Source organism: Cheilinus undulatus, linkage group 11 (genome assembly GCF_018320785.1).
Source record: "Cheilinus undulatus linkage group 11, ASM1832078v1, whole genome shotgun sequence".
NCBI lineage: Eukaryota > Metazoa > Chordata > Actinopteri > Labriformes > Labridae > Cheilinus > Cheilinus undulatus.
In genome coordinates this window covers 4,450,962-4,473,244 of record NC_054875.1, presented here as the reverse complement: position 1 = coordinate 4,473,244, position 22,283 = coordinate 4,450,962, and the positions used below count along the sequence as shown (strand labels likewise).

The following is a 22,283-nucleotide window of genomic DNA, read 5'->3' as shown; positions in this document are numbered from 1 at the left end:
CATCCACACTAATCTAATATATATCTATATATCTATATATATATAGATATATAGATATATCTATATATATATAGATATATAGATATATATATATAGATATATAGATATATATATATATATATATCATAACTGCACCGGCCTCTTGTTGCTGCTTGCTTACGTCATGACTCCGCCGTGCCCAAAGGACTGCCCCTTGATACTGATTGGTCCTGTCACTTTCTATCCAGGCCCAAACAGTTCAGATGGGAGTTTTGCAAGATGGATTCACTAGTGCAAAACACAGAAACGGGCATATCCATCTGCTTTGCAAGGTCATGTAAATGCAAGGTCTAAAGAGGATCTAAGTCTGGAGAGGTGGGAAGTCTGACCATGTTTAATGTACTCATAACACACTGGATATAAAAACAGTAAAACTGTATCATAAAGGCCATTATAATACAGTGTTTCCCCACAATGGTGCCAGCATAGACATATATCTGTGTTGAACAGCAGCGGCCCAGATGTCATCTATGTGTATAAATCTACAGCAACCAACCAGCGTCAATCACAATCTGCTCCGTAGTTTTGGTGCAACACGTCTAACTGGATGGATTACTGTTGCTCCAAGTTGCTCTCAATTTTAGTTGCATGTTTTTTGCAGGAAGCATCAGCCTGTGGTGTGCAAATTTAACATACGTGGAGCAAAGTTACAACACAGAACTATGACTCAGTTTTTACTCAAAGCTTAGCTTGTTTTAAAGTGACTTCTCAGCTTCTAGGCGATTTTAACCTTAGTCTTTATTGATGGCAATGTTTAGGCTACAATAATGAGTATTGCATATTATAAAACTTAATATTCTAGTGGCTTTTAGTGCAAATATGATCAAGAAACTGGACTGAAAGTGCATCGACTTAGTGAAATTTTAAATGGCACGTTTTCCTGTGTTTTTTTTTTACTGTTAGCTGCACCATGCTCTCTCTCATTCAAAGGCTTCTTTTTGACGAACAGAGGGTGGTGTGATTATTCATCTGGTCTTCTTCTAGGATCTGAAGTCCTTTTTACTGTAGGGCTTGTTTCCCAAAAGGTTGTCCACCTCAGATATGATTGAAAGGGTTAACTTTGGAAGAACCTGTGGAAGAACAAGATGAAGATTACTGCTATTTCTTAAGCTTTCTAAATGATTATCTGTAGATCAATCACTGCTTTCACTTCAAATATATTAGAGGCATGCTGTTGTGGTTGTTTCTGCTCTCATGTCCAAAATAACCAAACCAACACGTATTTATAGAAAGAATCTGCTGATTGTGGGCTTTATTGTGAATTCAGTTCCATGCAGAGTCCTCTTTAATTTGAGTCACTGACAGAATAAACCATTACATAACACCATCCTGAGGTCCATGTAGTCTGATGAAGTCAACGCCCTCTCAGGGGACCGTGTGGAGGAACTAAACTTCAGCTTACAGCTATTTGAGGCTAACCAGAGCTGAGCATGATGAGCTTTTAGTGAGTTCAGGCCTGACTCATCAAAATCCAAGGATATTTAAGACAGAAGACAAGCCCCTGCATTCTGGTTAAGCAACTATCTATCTGTCTGTCTGGTGGTGGGCTGGGACGCCAATTTGGCTCCTGTATTTTTTGGCTCCAACCTTCACCTCAAAACAGCTCAAAATGGCATACCAGCAGTTTCACACCATTCCTGTGTCTGCTTTCACAGTTCTACTCCCCAAAACCATAGAGAAGAAGGCTCTTTTGGTGAAGCGTTTAGCTGTCCTTCAACAGGAAACAACCACTGATCAAATTGGCCTTACACCGGACTGAAATCTTCTTCCTACTGCAGGAAAAAAAAAAACCCAAAATATTCCTGCTTTGTCTTGCATGAAAAATGCAGCAACTTTTGAACTGCACGTTTGCTGAGAGAGGCTTAGTTTATTTGACCTGTACTGAGTGATTTTGGGTGTGAAAGCAACCTAAAACATTGTGTGGACTAATCCAAATACACAAATCCTCTGACCTGTACTGCTCTGATATTCTCCACAAGCTGCTCTAATCTGGAGGCTCCCAGCAGGACGGAGTTTACCGCCTCGTTCCTCAGACACCAGGCTGTGGAAGAAAAGATACTTAAAACCCTTAACCCTTACTTAACTTTTTAAAAGTGAAAAATATTACAGGAGAAGTCAGAATAATGAGTTGAAATGCTCAAAGTATGAAATAAAAAGTCAAAATCCTAAGTTTGAGTCCTAATTGTGAGATGTTAAATTGAAAATGTGAAATTCAATCAATCAATCAATCAAACTTTATTTATAAAGCGCTTTTCATACATGACATGTAACTCAAAGTGCTGTACATGGACAAATTAAAAACATTCCCTCAAACCCACCCACCCCCACCTTTTGCGTAATATAGACAATTAGAGTCATTCCCTCACACCCACACACCCGCAACCACCCTACAGACAACAGTTACATGTGCACCCACTTACACCCACTCACACACACTGTTTCACAAACACACACAAAAATAGTGGACATTAGGCTGAGTACAAGAGGCTGAGTACAGATGAACCAGTTGAGAAAGCGCCATCAGAGGGGCCGTCTGCACCAGGAGCAGCGAGTCACCCACAGCTACAGGACACCGACGCAGGACCCAGAGGAGGGATGAGGCAGAGACACCAAACCTCCACCAGGAACCCACGAGACAGACCCCTGCAGCCATAGCCGACCACCGCTCCCGGTGCAGAGGGCTCCCCCAGAGGAAACACTGGAGATCCTAAAAATGATAAAAGGATAAAAATAAGTAAAACCTCAGTACAAATAAAACCTAAGAACTAAAATATAAAATAGCATAACTAAGAAATTAAGGTAGGAAAGAATAAAATTCATAAATAAATACAGATTGAAGGCCTAAAATAAATAAATATCATAAATGAAATAGATAAATATTAATCAAAAGCTAAGCTAAAAGGTGTGTCTTGAGCCTGCTCTTAAAAACATGAACGCGTTCTCTGCGGCCCTGAGCTCCTCTGGCAGGCTGTTCCATAGACGAGGGCCGTAGTGCTGGAAAGACGCCTCGCCATGAGTGTGTGTCCTGACTTTGGGAATGACTAAGAGCCTGCTGCCAGAGGAGCGCAGGGTCCGCGAGGGTTCATAAGGTAAAAGCAGTTCTGAAAGATAAGAAGGCCCAAGACCATTAAGACATTTAAAAACCAGTAAAAGAGCTTTAAAATTGATCCTAAAACACACGGGGAGCCAATGCAGTGATTCTAAAACCGGTGTAATGTGGGCCCGCCCTCTGGTCCTAGTCAGGACACGTGCTGCTGAATTTTGGAGCAACTGTAGACCTGAAATATTCTTTTTGGGAAGACCAGAGAGCAGGGCATTACAGTAGTCTATACGACTAGTGATAAAAGCATGCATCAGCGTCTCCGTGTTGGCTTGAGAGAGAATGGGGCGGACTCTGGCGATGTTCTTTAGATGATAAAAACCTATTTTTGTTACATTCTTAATGTGTGGAATAAAAGTCAGCTCAGAGTCAAAAATTACACCCAGGTTTTTCACTTGTGATGATGGATTAAAAGACAGTGCTTGTAGTTTGGGTAAAATTTTCTCTCTCAAGGCCTCAGGACCAATGGCTAAAACCTCAGTTTTGTCCTGGTTAAGCTGGAGAAAGTTTTCTGCCATCCAGGATTTGATATCTAAAATGCAGTTAAAAAGAGCATCCATTGGCCTGGTGTCATCAGGAGACATGGAGATGTAAAGCTGTGTATCATCAGCATAACTGTGGAAGTTGATTCCATGTCTCCTGATGACACCGCCAAGAGGGAGCATGTACAGGTTAAAAAGCACAGGACCTAAAATCGAACCCTGGGGCACACCACATGTGATTTTATGGACTTTGGAGGAGCATGTGTCTACACTTACCATGAATGTTCTGTCTGTGAGGTAGGAAGTAAACCATTTGTGTACAGTACCAGAGAGGCCGACCAGATGTTTGAGTCTATTTAAAAGAATAGTGTGGTCTACTGTATCGAAGGCAGCACTTAGATCCAGCAGAACCAACACCGTCACCTTTTGTGAATCATAATTTAATCTAAAATCATTTAAAATCTTTGTCAAGGCCGTCTCTGTACTGTGGTTTACCCTAAAACCAGACTGACATTCTTCATGAATACCATGTGTGTCTAAAAAATAATTCAGCTGAATAAAAACAAGTTTCTCTAAAATTTTACTTAAAAATGGTAAGTTAGACACTGGTCTGTAATTGTTAAAGTCATTAAAATCTAAATTGCTCTTCTTCAACAGAGGCCTCACCACTGCCGCTTTAAAGGCAGCGGGAAAGACCCCCGTCTGAAGTGAACAGTTCATCATGTTTAAAAGCTCATCTCTAAAAGATCCATAAAATGACTTAAAAAATGAGGTTGGAATTGGATCTAAAAGACATGTGGTGGGCTTCACTGAGGAGAAAACTTCATCAAGCATCTCAGCATTAACCAGGACAAAACTGTCCAGTGTTTCCTCTGGTAAAGATAAAAACTCAGACGTGTTAAAAGCAGAGGTTCGGCTGGATAAAATATCACATCTGATAGTGTCAATCTTTCCCCCGAAGTGGGCTGCAAACTCCTCACAGAGAGTGTTTGTGGGGGTTATTTGAAGTTGAATAAAATCAGGGTTAAAAAGATGGTCAATGGTGGAGAAGAGAACTTTTGGGTTATTTTTATGGTTTGTGATTATTTTAGCAAAGTATGAATTTCTGGCATTTCTGACTGCAAAATTGTAGGCTTTTAGATGTTCATTGTATATTTGAAAATTTACTGTTATTTTACTTTTCCTCCATTTTCTTTCTGCCGCTCTGCAGTTTCTTTTCAGTTTTTTGACTTCATTTCTCCATGGGGCTATAGGCTTAGGGCGAGCCTTTTTCAATTTAAGTGGAGCAACTGAATTAAGTGCGTATTGAAGTCTACTGGTAAAATTATCAACGATAAAATCACAGGGGGCAGGTAAAACAACTGGAGGATATTTTTCTAAAACTTGAATAAAATTTGCAGCCACTTCAGGGGTCAGATGACGCTTCCTCACAGTTCTCACAGAGGTCTCCCGCTGGATAAAAACGGTGATATTAAAAAACACACAGTAGTGGTCAGAGACAGCCAAGTCAACAACAGACGACACACTGGTGGACAGGCCATAGGTGATGACCAGGTCCAGAGTGTGTCCTCTGTTGTGAGTTGGCTGCATGACGTGCTGAGTAAAATCCATATAGTTAAGAATATTCAAAAATTCACTTGCAACAGGGTCTAAAATGTTATCTATGTGCAGGTTAAAATCACCGATTAAAATAATCATATTGTAAGAGTTGTGTAAAATTGATAAAAACTCTGAAAACTGTGGGATAAAAAGACTGCACCTTTTTGGTGGTCTGTACACTGTCACGCATAAAATTGTAGGGTTGTTAAAAACAATAGAGTGGTATTCAAAACTTGTGTAATGTTCAAATAAAATAGGTTTGGTTGGCAAAGTGTTTGTACTAATAGAAGCAGTGCCACCTCCCCTTTTACCACTCCTAGTTGAAAATGCAAAGTTAAAATCAGGTGGGGAGGCCTCAGTGAGAACAACTGGTGCATCTGCACCCAGCCATGTTTCAGTTAAAAATAAGCAGTCAAGTTTGTGCTCTAAAATCAGGTCATTTATAATAAAAGTCTTGTTCAGCAGAGAGCGGACGTTTAAGAGGGCCATGTTTATGGTAAGGGGGGGCTGATTAACTGTAGGATTTTGTGGTAAGTGGGTTTTAGGGACAGATCTGAGATTATTAAAGTTAATGGAAGATTTGTGGGAGGTTTTACAGATAGGCTGCTCTCTGCTGATGATTACTGGAATGTGGAATGAACAGGAATTATTTGAGTCTATTGGAACATCAGTGGATGATGAGGGGGAGCTGTATTGGCTATATTGTCATGCAGATTCCAGTGTGAGTTCTATGTTGTGTGAAAGAAGGCGGGATCCAGAGAAATTGGGATGTAAACGGTCCTTTTTGAATAGTCCGGGTCTCTTGAAAAATGTAAGGAATTAAAACACAAATCAATTTCTCTTCCCACATTCCTGACTTATCTAAATATTTTTACTCCTTACTTTTTCAGCTTTTATGACTTAACAAGGATATCTTAAATTATCATAAGTTTGTATTTTTATACTTGAGGCAATCTGCGTACTGATGGGCCGGTTATAACAGAAATATGAGATCATCTTGCGGGCTGGATTTAACTGTTCCATGGGCCAGATTTGGCCCCCGGGCCTTGAGTTTGACACCCCTGGTTTAGTCTAAGGCGGTGGCTGCTGGTCTATAGAGGGTGCCAGAGCACTGCCCCATCACTCTCCTCAACTACAAAGACAGAAGTCAGTTGACGGACTTAAAATGTTTGAAATATAGGAAGCATGATGTTGGATATTTGTTGAAATCTGATATGATGATATTTCAAGACTCAGATACCAGTATATAAATGCCTTATTTTAATGTAAAAAGACCAAGAGTCTCCTGTGCACAGAGGCTGAGTGAAGTGGAGCTGAGGGAGGAGCAGTAAAGTCGACAGTTCAGTAGATGTTTTATGTTTGGAGCTCTAATCAAATATCCAGGGCTCACCATGGGCCTCGCTGAGAGAGTAGCAACCATCCATACCTGATGGTACAATTGTATATTTTACCAATATTAAAGGCCAATATATCTCCTGTAAATATCAGGAGAACTGTTTTAATATCTGCCGGTACCATCATCATGCCAGTAATGTTGTGCATCCATGGTAAACATGCAAAAATCTTTAAAAATATATAATAAGCATGATGCGTTTCAATAGTAAAATGTGTAATGCACATTAAAATGTAGATATAAACATTCTGTGGTACATTTTAAATTACTTCCTGTTTTTAATTCCAGGTCTGCTCTACAGATCTTTCACTGACTCTCATAACAAGTTATGCAATTCTTTTTCAATATAAGAGACGGGAACTTTACAAGCACTGAGAAAAAGCTTGGGCATTGCAAACCACATGCCAGCAGGTGGCAGCAGAGAGCTGTGTCCCATGAACTGAGACATTTGTGCAAAATTAGAGGAAAAACAGAAGCACATACAAAAATGAATCAGAGCAGCAGACCAGACTTCCTCCATTTAAAACAGCTGTAATAAATATATGCCTGCATTTACAGATGGTGCATCTGTAAGAAACTGTGCCCAGCTGCTACTGGTCTTACACTGGAGTGAAGTTTTCTGACTAGACTGTCATTTTAATCTGATGGAGCTCATGTTTTTACCTATAGCCAGCTGGGGCAGGGTGCAGCCGAGCCGTTCAGCAACCGCCTGCAGCTCTTTTAGCTTCACCTGCTGACGGTGTCCCTCCTCACTCAGGATCTTATCCTTCATCCACTGATAACCCTGGAAGACAGAGCAGGAAAGAGCCAAGTAAAGAGGCCAAAATCAGGGCAGGGATTCTGCTTTTGAACCACATAGAGACTGTGATGGGAATAAGGGGCTACTGCATGTAAGAAAAGCACAGCACTCAAATATTCCATGACACTGTTAGTCATAAATATAAGGGGGAACTTGTCCCTAGATGGATTGAAATAAATACGTCCTTGAGTTTTTCTAATTGTACATGTTTTACTTTAAACTCATGAGATTTGTCATTGAAAATTGTATGTCTAGTCTTGTGAATTCTGAGTTGACATTACTGTAACTCTGGGGCTGTTTTGCTGCAAACTAATGTATAAAGGAGCACGTATGTTTAAAACTATAAAGTTTAACTGCCAAGTTTTGCCTTTAATTGTGGCTATGATGCTTGTAGGATTGTTACTGCAGGGAAATGTATGAAAAAGAAGACAGTTTTTTTTAAGATTTGGGCCTTTATGCTTCTATTTGAAAGGGCTGTGGTAAGGTTGGAAACCAGGAAGAGAAAGCGTTGAATGACGAGGAAGGAGCCACACATCAGACTTGAATTTTAATCAATATTACCTTTAGAGAGGCTCGTGAATTTTGTGGGATCCCATTGCTATACTTTCCTGAGATGATACCACATGCAAGAGGAGACCACGTCATCGCTCCAATACCTGCACGCAAAAAAACGACAAAAAGAAGCAGATTTCTATTTTGAAAGTGTTAACAGCTATAACATAAATGAGATGAAATGTCTTCAGTGAAAATGCATTCCTCTGTTGCAACTATTAGTTCTTTTTAGGGTTGTCCTGATTTTCGTGACTTCTTACCTATCTTGTGGTAGAGGTCAGGGAGCTGTACTTCCACCTTCTCCCTCTGGAACATGTGGTACTCTGCCTGCTCACAGATCGGTGGGATCTGGTTGAATTGTCGTGCCACAGAGTACGCCTCCTACAGCCGACACAGGGAACAGTTTCTGAACAACAGAGCAGCATGCAAGACTTCTGCGGCCCCACATCCACCCAGAAGGTTCTTTTGATTTACAGGGCTGAGTCATGGTGGCAGCCTAGACATCCCTTTCCCCGTCAAAGTTTTGCCCTTTTTCACCATTTTTGTCAATTTAAGCTATCTTTTGCCATTAAATACCACTCGTTTCTTAATTTTTTGCCCTTTTTGCCACTACTAGCTGCTTTTTGCCCATTTTAGTAACTTTTCTCTCATTTTTTTGCCACTTTTGGACCATTTTTTTCCATCTGTAACTCATTTTTTTGTCACTTCTCTCCCATTTTGGCTACTCTCTGACCCTTTTTCCACGTCCCCCCCATTTTCACTCATTTTTGCTGCTCTTTGACCGTTTTTGCCACCTTTAACATTTATTTACTGCTACTTCAAGCCGTTTTTGCCACTTTTCACTGTAACACTGGTTTAGACCACTGGTTCTCAACTGGCAGGACCCAGAAATAGGTTTTTCAAGTCCAAACTGCACCATTTTTCATTAAAAACATTTTCATGATTGAAAAATGTAAGAAATTTGGGTCGTGGTTTGTCCTGACGCTAGACCAGTTGAGAACCACTGAACCTAGTTTTACACCGACTCTGGAACTGGGTCAAACCTTGAAAACAAGGACCCAAACTAGCCCATGAAATGTTCTCTAGGATAATTGGTGATGTTTTGGTGAACTCACCATGATCTCCATGGAGGTCCATCGGGACGTCCCCCAGTACATGGCCATCCCCTGGTTGATCACGTGGGTCATCGCCCTCACCGTCTCTACCAAAACGAACCAAATGAGCAACAGTTGTAACCAATCTCAATCCAAACATGTTAAACACAACAGAAACTGACAGATGCATGAAATAGAAGGGGAAATGTATCCTTAAAAACTGTCACTGGTCCTTTATACGCTCTGTACTCAGTCTATGGCGTGGTTCATGAATCCCTCGTAACTGAAATATCGGCATCCTTTTATCACACCTTCATGGTAATAAAGACCTATGGTAAGCATCTTGCTGATTCATTATACAAAGATTAAACAGTACAGTGTGTTTAAATCTCACCTTCTATTGGTGTATTTGGATCGGGTCGGTTTGCAAAAACCACGTCTATGTAATCCAGCTGAAGTCTCTCTAGTGAAGCTCTTAGACCTGTTTATAAGGATGAATACATTCTCATTATTTTATCACTTACAGGCCTCCTGGTATTATGTTGACTAAACTGCTGCAGAAATCTTGTTTCTGTTTTTTTCCAAAGGAGCACATGCAATATAGTTGTCATGGTAAACTGCTAATCTCATTCATGAAGCTTACTAAACATCTTACCTTCAATGATGTGTTTTCTAGACAATCCTCTCTCCATTTCTGCTCTGAAAAACAGGAAGTTTCCTGCTTGTTAACACCGCTACTGTGCTGACTCTTACAGGCCAGTTTAGGCTACACTTATTCATTTTCATAAAAGAAAGCGATAAACAAGGAGAAAAAAGAGATAGAGAAATTGAGTCTGAAGTTCAATTAACATACTTTCCACCCCAGAAGATTTTGGTGGTGATGACTAAACTGGAACGCCTGCAAGACAAAGACAGAGATGTACGGATAAGGCTTTGGTAGATAACCTTCAAAAAAAATGAAAACTGCAATCATTAAAATAAAAGTCTGAAAACATTTAAATAGATCTTGAATATTATAGATGATATCTTGTTTTTTATAATGTTTTGTTTCTGTTTTAATGTGTTGATGGGCAAAAACCATGCTCCCAAATTTAAGGTTAAAATGAAAAGAGAAAAAGAAGAGAAAAGAAAAACAAAATGAAGAGAAAAAGAGGAAAAAAGAAAAAGAAGAGAAAAGTAAAGCTCAGGCTTTCATGGATGGAGCAATGCTGCCTCCCTAAACGCTCCGACTCTTCCTGCTTAGTGTCAAAACTCAAAGATAGCTAGAAGTACGTCATTACCATCATCCATTTGGAAATCTAATTAGCATGCATTTGTCTGGCATAGTTTTCTTTTTATTAAATAAATTGAAAGATATAAAAAAGATTTTAAAAAACAGTAAAATGTTAGTTTATCAGCCCTAGTTAGCCCTGAACTGAGCCATTCTAAACAGGACCACTCAGCAGAAACCTGCTTTTCAACAGTAAAAGAAAAATGAGAAAAATCTGTTCTTTCCTGCCTTTTTTGAGTCTCACATCCTCGTCATAGAGGCATTTTAAAAAGGTCTCAGCACAACAGGAAATCAACTCAGAGATAACAAAAGCATTGCTAAAAATGCTCAAAAATCTACTCTCCTGATTTTCTCTGGCTGAATGTTTGACTTTAAATGACCATGAGGGACATCTACACTGGAGTAATTTTCCCAGAGTAAAAAAATGTTTTACTCAAAAGTCGTAAAATTTACTCTTTTTTTTGAGTGTATTTATTACCAGCCACCACCAGAGTTGGAGTAAATTCTGCTGGAGTAAATCTTTAACCACTCAGCTGGCGTCACTCATGGACGGTCACGTCTGCAGCTTGTTAGCTGTCCCAGCTGCAGCTCAGCCTCACCTGGTGATGAACCTTCAGACACCTGTGTACTACAGCTTCTAATCAGGTAACCTGGCTCCTCTTTAATATAATCCAGTGATATTGGGTGAGTTCTTGCCTTGTCTAACTCCATTTTTTCCTCTCTTTTTGCGGCGTCTCCATCTCACTGCCGTGATTCTGCCAACCACCAGCCAGCTCACCATCATTTGCAATGACGTTGTCAAATAAACTTCTTTAACCTCACTGCCTCATCTCGTGCTCTGCTCCTGAATTCTTGTCATGTTCATCACAATTGTGTCTGTAATATAAGAACAATATGTCTAATATATATAAGCAAAAAAAAGACCTCTTTTGTTGTCATGCCCTTTATAGGTACGAAAGGCTGAATTATCTATTAAGAGGAAAATGTAGCCCTTTATAAAGAGGAAGATTCATCTATTTAGAGTAAGATACAGTTCTACATAAGTGTTACACAATTCTAAATGGAGCAGAAATTGTACCATAAGGCGTGAACATTTCTAAAAGGAATAAAAAACAGCTCTGAAAGGATGAAATGGCACTTTATATTGAGAAAAAAGCTCTATAATGAGTAATCTATGGCCTGTATTACTCTGTAGTGAGTAGAGTTGCTGTAGAGTTGTTTTTAATTTGTTCATTATGGGGCACATAATGATCATTTAGAGCTAAATAAAAATACTTTTAAGAGTAAAAACAACTCTGAAAACATTACTCTGCAAGCAGAGTCAATTTTACTCCAAATAAACTGGGACCAAATGTTCCATTTTTCAGAGTAAAATTGTATTCAAATTGAGTGGAATTTACTCAGCTAAATTTACTGTGTATTGTATCAGTAATCGCAGATTTCCTCTGCACAGAATGTTGTCTGAGTTTCTCTCTTTTCCTCTCTGCTTTCTTTAGAAGAAATCTTTTTCTTCTCTGCAGGAACAACAGCACTGCATGAATAATACATCATCTACTGAACTGTACTTTACACTACTGGGGTTTTACTGCTGAATTAATTATGCTAAAACATTTTAAATGATGGAAAACATGACATGTTGAATGCCAAACTCTACTGTGAGCAGCCTTTATTTACATCATCACAGTAAAGCATATTTACGACCGAGGGAAGGCAGAGCTATGAGACTGAGGAGCCTAAACCAGTGGTCTTAAATGGTGTGCCTTGGGAATCTGGCTGGACCCCTGAAAAAACCCAGAGAATGGACCCTCCCCAGATGTGATTTATTGATGAGTGTGTGTGTTGGATCAGTAGCATTGGTGCTAGCATCCTGGCTAACAGTTACCTCATTTGGCAAGCTATTATTGAGTTGAAATTGGTGTTAAAATTATCATTATTCATGCTACTTTAACCAAGTTAACCAATTTTTCTACTTGCTTTGCCACTAATTTTGTCAACTTAAACCATTTTTGCTGCTTTTTTGCAATTTTGCAACTTTTTAAAAATACTTTTGACCCATTTTTTTTGCAACTGTTTTGGAACATTTTGCCACATTTAACTAATTATTGCTAACCTTTTTGATGGTTTTTGCCTACTTTTGCTATTATTTGGACATTTTTGCCAATTTTTTCATCACTTTATACCACGTTTTAGCAACTTTGACCCTTTTTTGCCACTTTTCTGCCACTCGTAACCTATTTTGTCATCTTTTTGACACTTTCAGCCCATTTTTTCCACCTTCTTGCTAATTTTCACTCACTTTGCCTTTGTTTGGCCACATTTTTGCCTAATTTTGCCCATTTTTTTAATCACTTTTAAACCATTTTAACCACCTTTTTACAAAATTTAACCCTTTTGGCCACTTGTAAGCCATTTTTGCCACCTTTTTGACACTTTTAACATGTTTTGCCACTGTTAACCAATTTTTTGGCCCCTTATGCGGATTGTTAACCATTTTTGACTTTGTCTTGCCACTTTTTACCCAATTTTTCCATGTTTTATCATCACTTTAACCAATTTTTGCCACCTTTCAGGCACCTTTTGCCCACTTTTGCCACCCCCAATTGTCTGGGCCCCACAAACCTCTCCCCTTTATCTCCCCTTATGGGCCACCTTGACTGTTACATTATTTAAAAAGTCTATTTTGTATTGATATGAATATGGTGTGCCTTGAGATTTTAGCTTAACCTTAGGTGTGCCTTGGGTGAAAGAAGTTTGAAAACCACTGGCCTAAACATAACACATCTCTATGATATGGCTTCACTACACAGAGGCCAGAATAAAAACTGATATCAGGGTGGACAAAGTTATGGGTCAGAGTTTTAATCTAAATATGGAGCTAGTTTTAAGACCACATATCTACATAAACACAACAACATATTAGAAAACTTTACCTCCATCCTTTTTTCTTTATGATGTTCCCCAAGACGATTTCAGCTCTGCAGATGGAGACAGAAATAATTCATACTGATACACATAAATGTAGTTTTTTTAAATGTTACTCCTTTTACAACCATTAGACAATATAACATCTATTTTTAAGAAAAAAAAAAGAATGTTATCCAGGCCTGAGTTACACTATATGGACAAAAGTATTTGGCCACACCTGTTAATTATTGATTTCAGGTGTTTCAATCAGACCTGTTAAAACAGGTGTTTCAAATCAAGCACCTAGCCAGGCAGTCTCCGTTGACAAACATTTACAATCCTACATTGGTCGTTCTGAAGAGTTCAACGACTTCTTGGTACTGCGATGGATGCCACCTTAGCAATAAGACAGTTCATTAAGTTTCTGGATATTCCTAGCCTTGCAAAGCAGATGGGTTGGCCCTTTTCTGTGTTTCTCACTGGTGAATCCATCTTGCAAAGCTCCCATCTGAACTGTCTGGGCCCGTTAGAAAGTGACAGGACCAATCAGCATCAAGGGGCAGTACTTTCAGGAGCAGTGGAGTTGTGACATAAGCAAGCAGCAACAAGAGGCTGGTGCAATTATGGCAGAAGAGATTAGCGTGGATGCTGCTAAGGCGTCAGTTTCATCAGAACTTGACGACATTTCTTTGTTAAAAGAAGAACAAAGAACAGCAGTGAGTTGTTTTCTTTTCAAAAACCACAAAAGTCATGTACTGACATGTCTACAGTCACCATGGTCTGCTTATTCCTCGGTAGCTGAGCACCTCGGTCACGGCTACATCACGTGTTTTGCTGCTCCGATTGGCCCGTAGAGATGTGACAGACAGAGCGTTCATCCAGTCACACTCCGAGATTTTTTCAAAGGCTCTGCCCTTTCCCAAACGCTTAGTATTGAAGGTTTTTCAGATGAATGTGTGAAACAAATCCATCTGGTGTGTCGGGTTAGGATATTCCACAGTCAGTTGAAATGATATTTTTCAAAAGTGGAAGTGTTTAGGAATGACAGCAACTCAGCAATGAAGCAGAAGAGCATGTAAAATCACAGAGCAGGGTTGATTACTGCTAAGTTACATCATGCATAAAAGTCTTCATGAATAGGTTTCAATGGCAGAGCAGCTACATGCAAACCTCACATTGCCAAGTCCAATACCAAGCATCAGATGGAGTGATGTAAAGCACACTAACACTGGACTGTGGAGCAGAGGAAACATGTTCTGTGGAGGGATGATCAAGCTTTGTGTGTTTGTTTGGCAGTTTGATGGGTGAGTCTTGGTTTGGCTGCTCCAGAGAGCATTACCTGCCAGACTGTGAAATTTGGTGGAGGAGGGATAATGGTATGGGGCTGTTTTTCAGGGTTTGGGCTAGGCCTCTTATCTCCAGTGAAGGCTAAACTTAATCCTTCTGCATGCCGAGACACTCTGGCAGAGCTATGCTTCCAACTGTGTGGCAACAGTTTGGAGAAGACCCTTTTCTCTTCCAACATGACTGTGCCCCAGAGCGCGAAGAAGTACTATAAAGACACGGTTTGGTGAGTTCTCACAGAGCCCTGACCTCAACCCCATCCGGCACCTTTGGGGTGAACTGGAATGGAGATAGCAAGCCAGGCTTTCTGGTCCAACAGTGCCTGACCTCATAAATGCTCTCCAGAACAAATGGGCACAAATTCCCACAGAAACACTCCAAAAACTCCAGGAAAGCCATCCGAGAAGAGTGGAGACTGTTAGAGCTGCAAGAACATGGATTTGAATACAATGTCATTACAGTCCCTGTTGGTGTAATGGTCAGGCGTCTGAATACTTTTGTCCATATAGTGTAGCTTATTAAGGCAAACATTGGGGTAAAGTAAAAATTTCAGGTGTATTCAGTGTATAATAACTGAACTCATACTCACTTTCCAGCTGTATAGACTTCAGCGGTGTCAAACAGATTGATTCCACTTTCGTACGCCAAAGTCACCAGCTCCTCCGCCACCTTTAGTTCATAAAAGATTAAAATAATCAGTGTGAAGCTTGAGGTTCTTGTTCCCTACAGTTTTAAACATCTCTGGTCAGCACATGAAGAAATGATGGCACTTCACCTGGCTATACTCGATCTAGAAGGTGTTTGCTCTTACCTCATTTGATACCTGTCCTCCGAAGGTAACCCACGTCCCTGCACAGACAGTTATCACTGTTAGTATGAGTGTGCATCCTTTAAAACTTCCTGATTTTTACACTAGGGTGTCCCAACTGTGGCAGCGACTAATGCAGGGGTAGTCTGATATATGTGAGCTCACATGTTAGAATGAAACCACAAATTTACAGCACAGAAAAAATACTCTAAAGGTCAAATTCTTCCTTCTCAGTTCAGCCTGCACATTTCTAGTGTCTGTTAAACTGTCTGAATAATAAATGAACGTGTTCATGCTGCCAGCTTTGGATAAAGTGAACAGCACTTAGAGAGGTCAGAGGTCATTTCAGGTGAGCTTACAGGTGATGTATGCCACACTTACCTAATCCAAGACAGGACACTCTAAGTCCAGACTTTCCCAAATTCCTGTGAGAAAAACAGAACACAGAGAACGAGTCTGATATGTACGGTACATGTCACATTTCAGTTTGCTTTCTTCTCTTTAGTGTTTCATGTTGTGAGAAGGTTTTTCTAAAGCTAGAACTGGAAAAGAACCAATGTATGCACAGGAAGAACATGCAAACTCAGCACAGAAAGGTTCCTGACCAGGCAGCAAACCAGGAACCTTCTTGCTGTGAGGCAACAGCGCTGACTCACGACCAAAGAGAAAATCTTTATAAAACACCCAAAACATACAGTAAATATAGCACTTTCTTTATGCTATATGCGTGACTCAACGTGTAGAGCCAACTCTTCTGGTCAGGAATAAGCTGTCTACTTAAAGCCTGACATACACTGTAAGAAAATAGTGCACGATTCCCCACGTCTGTCTAAAGTCAGCAAAGACAAAATGACACGAACAATTTTAGATGCAAAGTTGTAAAATTTAACAATATGATGGAGATGGTGATAAAATGTGAATTATGCTGCAGTGACCTACACTGTAGTGACCTATGCTGCAGTGACCTACACTGTAGTGACCTATGCTGCAGTGACCTACACTGTAGTGACCTATGCTGCAGTGACCTACAATGTAGTGACCTATGCTGCAGTGACCTACACTGTAGTGACCTATGCTGCAGTGACCTACACTGTAGTGATCAAGGCTGCAGTGACCTACACTGTAGTGACCTATGCTGCAGTGACCTATGCTGGTGTGACCTACACTGTAGTGACCTACACTGTAGCGACCTACACTGTAGTGACCTATGCTGTAGTGACCTACACTGTAGTGACCTATGCTGGAGTGACCTACACTGTAGTGACCTACACTGTAGTGACCTATGCTGCAGTGACCTACACTGTAGTGATCAATGCTGCAGTGACCTACACTGTAGTGATCAATGCTGCAGTGACCTAAACTGTGGTGACCTACGCTGCAGTGACCTACACTGTAGTGACCTATGCTGCAGTGACCTACACTGTAGTGACCTACACTGTAGTGACCTATGCTGCAGTGACCTACACTGTAGTGATCAATGCTGCAGTGACCTACACTGTAGTGATCAATGCTGCAGTGACCTACACTGTAGTGACCTATGCTGCAGTGACCTAAACTGTGGTGACCTACGCTGCAGTGACCTACACTGTAGTGACCTATGCTGCAGTGACCTACACTGTAGTGACCTACACTGTAGTGACCTATGCTGCAGTGACCTACACTGTAGTGATCAATGCTGCAGTGACCTACACTGTAGTGATCAATGCTGCAGTGACCTACACTGTAGTGACCTATGCTGCAGTGACCTAAACTGTGGTGACCTACGCTGCAGTGACCTACACTGTAGTGACCTATGCTGAAGTGACCTACACTGTAGTGACCTACACTGTAGTGATCAATGCTGCAGTGACCTACACTGTAGTGACCTATGCTGCAGTGACCTACACTGTAGTGACCTACACTGTAGTGATCAATGCTGCAGTGAACTACACTGTAGTGATCAATGCTGCAGTGACCTACACTGTAGTGACCTATGCTGCAGTTACCTAAACTGTGGTGACCTACGCTGCAGTGACCTACACTGTAGTGACCTATGCTGCAGTGACCTACAACGAAGTGACCTATGCTGTAGTGACCTACACTGTAGTGACCTACACTGTAGCGACCTACACTGTAGTGACCTACACTGTAGTGACCTATGCTGCAGTGACCTACATTGTAGTGATCAATGCTGCAGCGATCTATGCTGGAGTGACCTACACTGTAGTGATCACTCCTGCCATGACCTACAATGTAGCGACCTACACTGTAGTGATCAATGCTGCAGTGATCTATGCTGTAGTGACCTACACCATAGTGACCTACGCTAGGATGACCTAAACTGCAGTGACCTACACTGTATGGAATTACTGTGTTGTGATCTACACTGTGGTGACCTACGCTGCAGTGACCTTCACTGTTGTGACCTACTCTCTAGTGATCTACACCGTAGTGACCTAAGCTGGAGTGACCTTAGATGTTTTGAGCACTACATACTGGTGCATTGGTGTCTGCCCTGCTCTGCAACATTCCACCCAAACACTACTCAGCCATGCTCCTATGTGGGAGGGGATGGCTGCTTCATTACATTAATTCTGCATTACTGTATGTGTTAGATAGTGTGTCCATGTCCTTATTTTACCTGTAAGCCATGCCTGTGGAGTAAGACATGGTGTCTCTGAGTGAAACATGGTTCATCCTGAGAAAATCCTCCAAGTTTTTGAGCTGAGCAGCTGCTCGGACCTCCCTGAGGCGCTGAAACTCGGCTAGATGGCTGCTGCGCTGCTGACGTTCTTCCTGCTCCAGAGCTTGTTCTGAAAGGAAACAGCTCAGGCCGCTGTTCACACTTTCACTCATAGACGACAAGGACATGATCTTTCCTGCAGACCCACTGCTGATGCTGCTGCTCCGACATATCCCGCTGCTTTCTCGACTCCCGGGGGGAGCCCCACTGCTGCTGCCCCCGGGTTTGGGCATCTGGAAGAGACGAAATCTGGTCACAAAAAAGCATTTTATCTTACATCCATGGCTACAAATCCCACATTTCTCTCCTCATCTTCATGGCGATCTTACAGATTTTTCTGTAAATCTCCTCGACATGTGCACCATGATTTGGTGAGATAATGACAGCTGTGTTTCTGCTGGCTGCTCTGTCTCAGCTGTCTGCATTATTGAAGTACAAACACTGAATAATGAATGGCTGAGTGAAGTATTGATGTGCTTTATTTTTTAGGCTGTGCAGATTAAAAGATGAACATGCAATCATGCCGGAGATAACGCTGTTTAGAACGATGCAGGGTCTGTACTCACATACTAGGTGCCCGGCTGACATCGGTGGGTTTGTGGCATGCATGGGGACATTTCACCGTGGGGACACAAAGCAGTGTTGGCTGAGGGAGGAACTGAAAGAAGAGATAACTTAATAAGAAGTGACAGTCCCATGTCTAGTCTCTCTGGTTATTGTGTCAGAAAAGGGAAAAAGATAGTGAGAACAGGCTCAAATAAGCAACGTAACATTGATAGTGTTGGCTTAAAAAGAAAAAAGAGCAAACAAAAACACTCTGTGCACGATAGTCTATCTCTAATAGTATTGATTTAATACAGATAAGTGTGTCAGTGGTGTTTCTGTTACAACAGCTGTTCAATAAAGGTGCATCCTTTGAATATCCTCCTGAGACCCAAGCTTTCTTTTGCAATGCACGAGTAGTTTTTCTCACCCATTTAGGGTCAGCAGGACCTGATAAGGAAAAAAAACCTAAGCACTGTCTGTAAACAGAACGTAGTTTTGACTAAAATATGATATGAATATGTTTTTTCAAGACATTACTAGAAATTCATGTAAGATAACAAAAATCCCTTGAAAATTTCACCAAAAATTTCATGGAAATTCCTGCAAACTTTTAAGCAAATTACCTGAAATTTCAAAGCAAATTTCACTTAAAAAATTCCCCCAAATTTACACATAAATTGCACCTGAATTCCATGGAAATTTTCCTGAATTAAAAAAAAAAAGAAAACATCCAAACAAAGTCCCTAAAATTCCATGAAAATATGGGACAATTTTGAAGGAAGTTTCCTTCCCAAGTTTCCAATTAAATTCCCAAAACTTGAAAAACATAAGCTCCCCGTAAAACTACTGGTAAAATATCCCAAAATGTCCTCAAATATTCCCAGAACATTTTATGTAATCTTTCTGGAAAAAGCCTTGGGATAAACGTGACATTTTCACCAAAAATTCTATTAAATCCCTAAACGTATTTCAAGAAAATTCCCCTAAATTTCAAAACAAATATCACTTAACATTTCTAATCAAATTCTCCAAAAAATGCAAATAAATTTCATCTTAAATCTGTGGAAAATTTCCCCCCAAAATCCTCCAAACGTCCAAACAAAATCTCATGAATTTCATGAAAATTCAGGAAAAGTTTTGAAGGAAATTCCCTTCCCAAATTTCCAATCAAACTCCTGAGAGACATCCAAATCAAATGACTAAAACTTTATTGAAATTCTGGTCTATTATTTATACAAATGTTATAGCAGAATTTATAACTACATTGTAGAAAAGCCAAAATGTTACAGTGGCCTTATATGTGCACGCATGGTCTCAGGAAGATATATTTCAACTGGGTAATGTGCTTAAACATATTCCTGCTGCTTCATAGCTGCATTATCTGCCTTTACAAGAGTCTTATAATGGTCAGGGACTGTCTAAATACTATTTAGTGAAGAGAGGATCTCATCCTGCATTTATATTTCATGTCATTCTTCCCTTCACTGAGTTTTATTGATTAAAAATGTAAAAATGTTACATCAGTATTAAGCTTTTGTTGTGCATAAAGAGGCTTTTTGGCTTTGTGCTGAAAACAAGACTTCTGTAAATAACTATTTTTCTCAAAAAAAAAAAAAAATTAGTTACAGTGCTTTTAAAAGTATTCACCCCCTTAGAATTTGTGGCTGGACTTAGTTGTAGGTCTTAATCAGGCTTGCAAGGATTGGTCAGGGAAAGGCCTTTTAATGCACTCCAGAACATTCACCTTGTTATCTTTTAACCATTTCTGTGTAGCTTTTGATGAATGCTTTCGCTCATTGGCTTGCTGGAAAATAAATCTTCTCCAAAGCCGTACATTTACAAGCCTTCCAGATCTGGTTGCTGAGAAGCATCCCCGCAGCATGATGCTGCCACCATCGTGCTTCATAGGATGGTGTACTTGTGGTGATGTGCCGTGTTTGTCTGATGGTCAAAAAGCTCCATTTTGGTCACACCAGACCAAAGGACTTCCTTCCTCTTGACCATGGAGTCTCCCACATGCCTTTTGGTGAACTCTAGTCCAGATTGAATCTGAGTTTTCTTCAACAGTGTCTTTCTCTTTGCCACTCTCCCATAAAGCTCTGACTGGTGAAGAACCCGGCCAACAGTTGTTGTCTGCAGAGTCTCTCCCATCTCAGCTGCTGAAGCTTGGAACTCCTTCAGAGTAGTCATAGGTGTCTTGGTGTCCTCTCTCACTAGTCTCCTTCTTGCACGCTCACTCAGTTTGTGAGGACGGTCTGATCTAGGCAGGTTTACACATGTGACATTTTCCTTCATTTCTTCATAATGGATTTAACTGAACTGTGGGGGATTTTCAGAGATTTGGAAATGTTTCTGTCTCCATCCCCTGACTTAGACTTTTCAATAACCTTTTCCCTGAGTTGCTTAGAGTGTTCTTCTGTCTTCATGGTGTAATGGTAGCCAGGAACACTGATGAACCAGTGACTGGACCTTCCGGACACAGGTGTCTGTATACTACAATTACTTAAGACACATTCACTGCACTCCGCTGATCTCCGTTTCACTAAGAGTGAGACTACTAGCACCAACTGGCTGGACCTCTGTTGACACTATGTTATCACATTGACATAAGTATTCAGACCCTTTATTCAGTATTTAGTTAAAGCACCTTGGGCAGCAACTACAGCCTCAAGTCTTTCTGAATATCTGAATAAACAAGCTTTGCACACCTGGATTTGGTTTCTGCCTTCTTTCCAAATCCTCCCCAGCTCAGTCAGGTTGGATGGAGACTGTCGCTGGGCAGCCATTTTCAGGTCTCTCCAGAGATGTTTGATAGGGTTCAAGTCAGGGCTCTGGCTTGGCTACTCTAGGACATTCACAGAGTCAGCCCTAAGCTTCCTGTGTTGTCTTGGGTGTGTGCTGAGGCTCATAGCCATGTTGGAAGGTGAACCTCTGGCCCAGTCTGAGGTCCTGAGCGATGTGGAACAGGTCTTCATTGAGGAATTCTCTGCACTTTACTCCATTCAGCTTTCCATCAGCCCCTGCTGCTGAAAAACACCCCCACAGCATGATGCTGCCACCACCATGCTTCACTGTTGGAATGGCATTGGACAGGTGATGAGTGATGGAGGCTGCTTTGCTCTTGGGAACCTTCAGTGGAGCAGAAATGTTTTCGTAGCCTTCCCCAGATCCGTGCCTTTCAACAATGCTGCTTCTGAGCTCTACAGGCGGCTCCTTTGACCACGTGGCTTGGTTCTTGCTCTTAAAAGCACAGTGAGCTGTGAGGCCTTCTATAGAGGGGTGTGGACCTTTCCAAATCAGGTCCAATCAAGTTAATTTACCACAGGACAGGTGCACCTCAGTCAAAGAGTGGAAACATCTCAGCTATGATGAAGAGAAATGTGAGGAACCTGAGCTAAATTTTCAATGTTGTTACAAAGGGACTGAATACTTATGCCAATGTGATATTTTAGTTTTTAATTTTCAATGAATGTGCAAAATTTCTAAAATTGTAGCATCAAGTGGCAACATAACAAACTTGAAAAAAGTGAAGGAGGTCCGAATACTTTCTGAGTGCATTGTAGATACACGGCTTCAGACGTATAAATCAGGCCTAAACCAAGGTGTATCATGGTATGGGATGGCAAAATAT

At 40.7% G+C, this 22,283-nt stretch overlaps 1 protein-coding gene across 1 annotated transcript; it reads right to left on the bottom strand.

Annotated features, from left to right (window-relative positions):
* Positions 1–965: 965 nt before the first annotated feature.
* On the bottom strand, positions 966–18,781 carry LOC121517649 (voltage-gated potassium channel subunit beta-2-like). The gene is made up of 15 exons (XM_041799603.1): positions 18,673–18,781; positions 18,005–18,339; positions 15,766–15,809; positions 15,388–15,425; positions 15,166–15,245; positions 13,259–13,303; positions 9,912–9,956; positions 9,714–9,757; positions 9,453–9,539; positions 9,080–9,165; positions 8,225–8,345; positions 7,974–8,068; positions 7,277–7,397; positions 1,992–2,080; positions 966–1,109 (listed from the first exon to the last, which is right to left on the bottom strand). The coding sequence occupies exons 2-15, from the start codon at positions 18,337–18,339 to the stop codon at positions 1,020–1,022; spliced, it is 1,320 nt and encodes a 439-aa protein (XP_041655537.1). The 5' UTR covers positions 18,673–18,781; the 3' UTR covers positions 966–1,019.
* Positions 18,782–22,283: the final 3,502 nt, after the last annotated feature.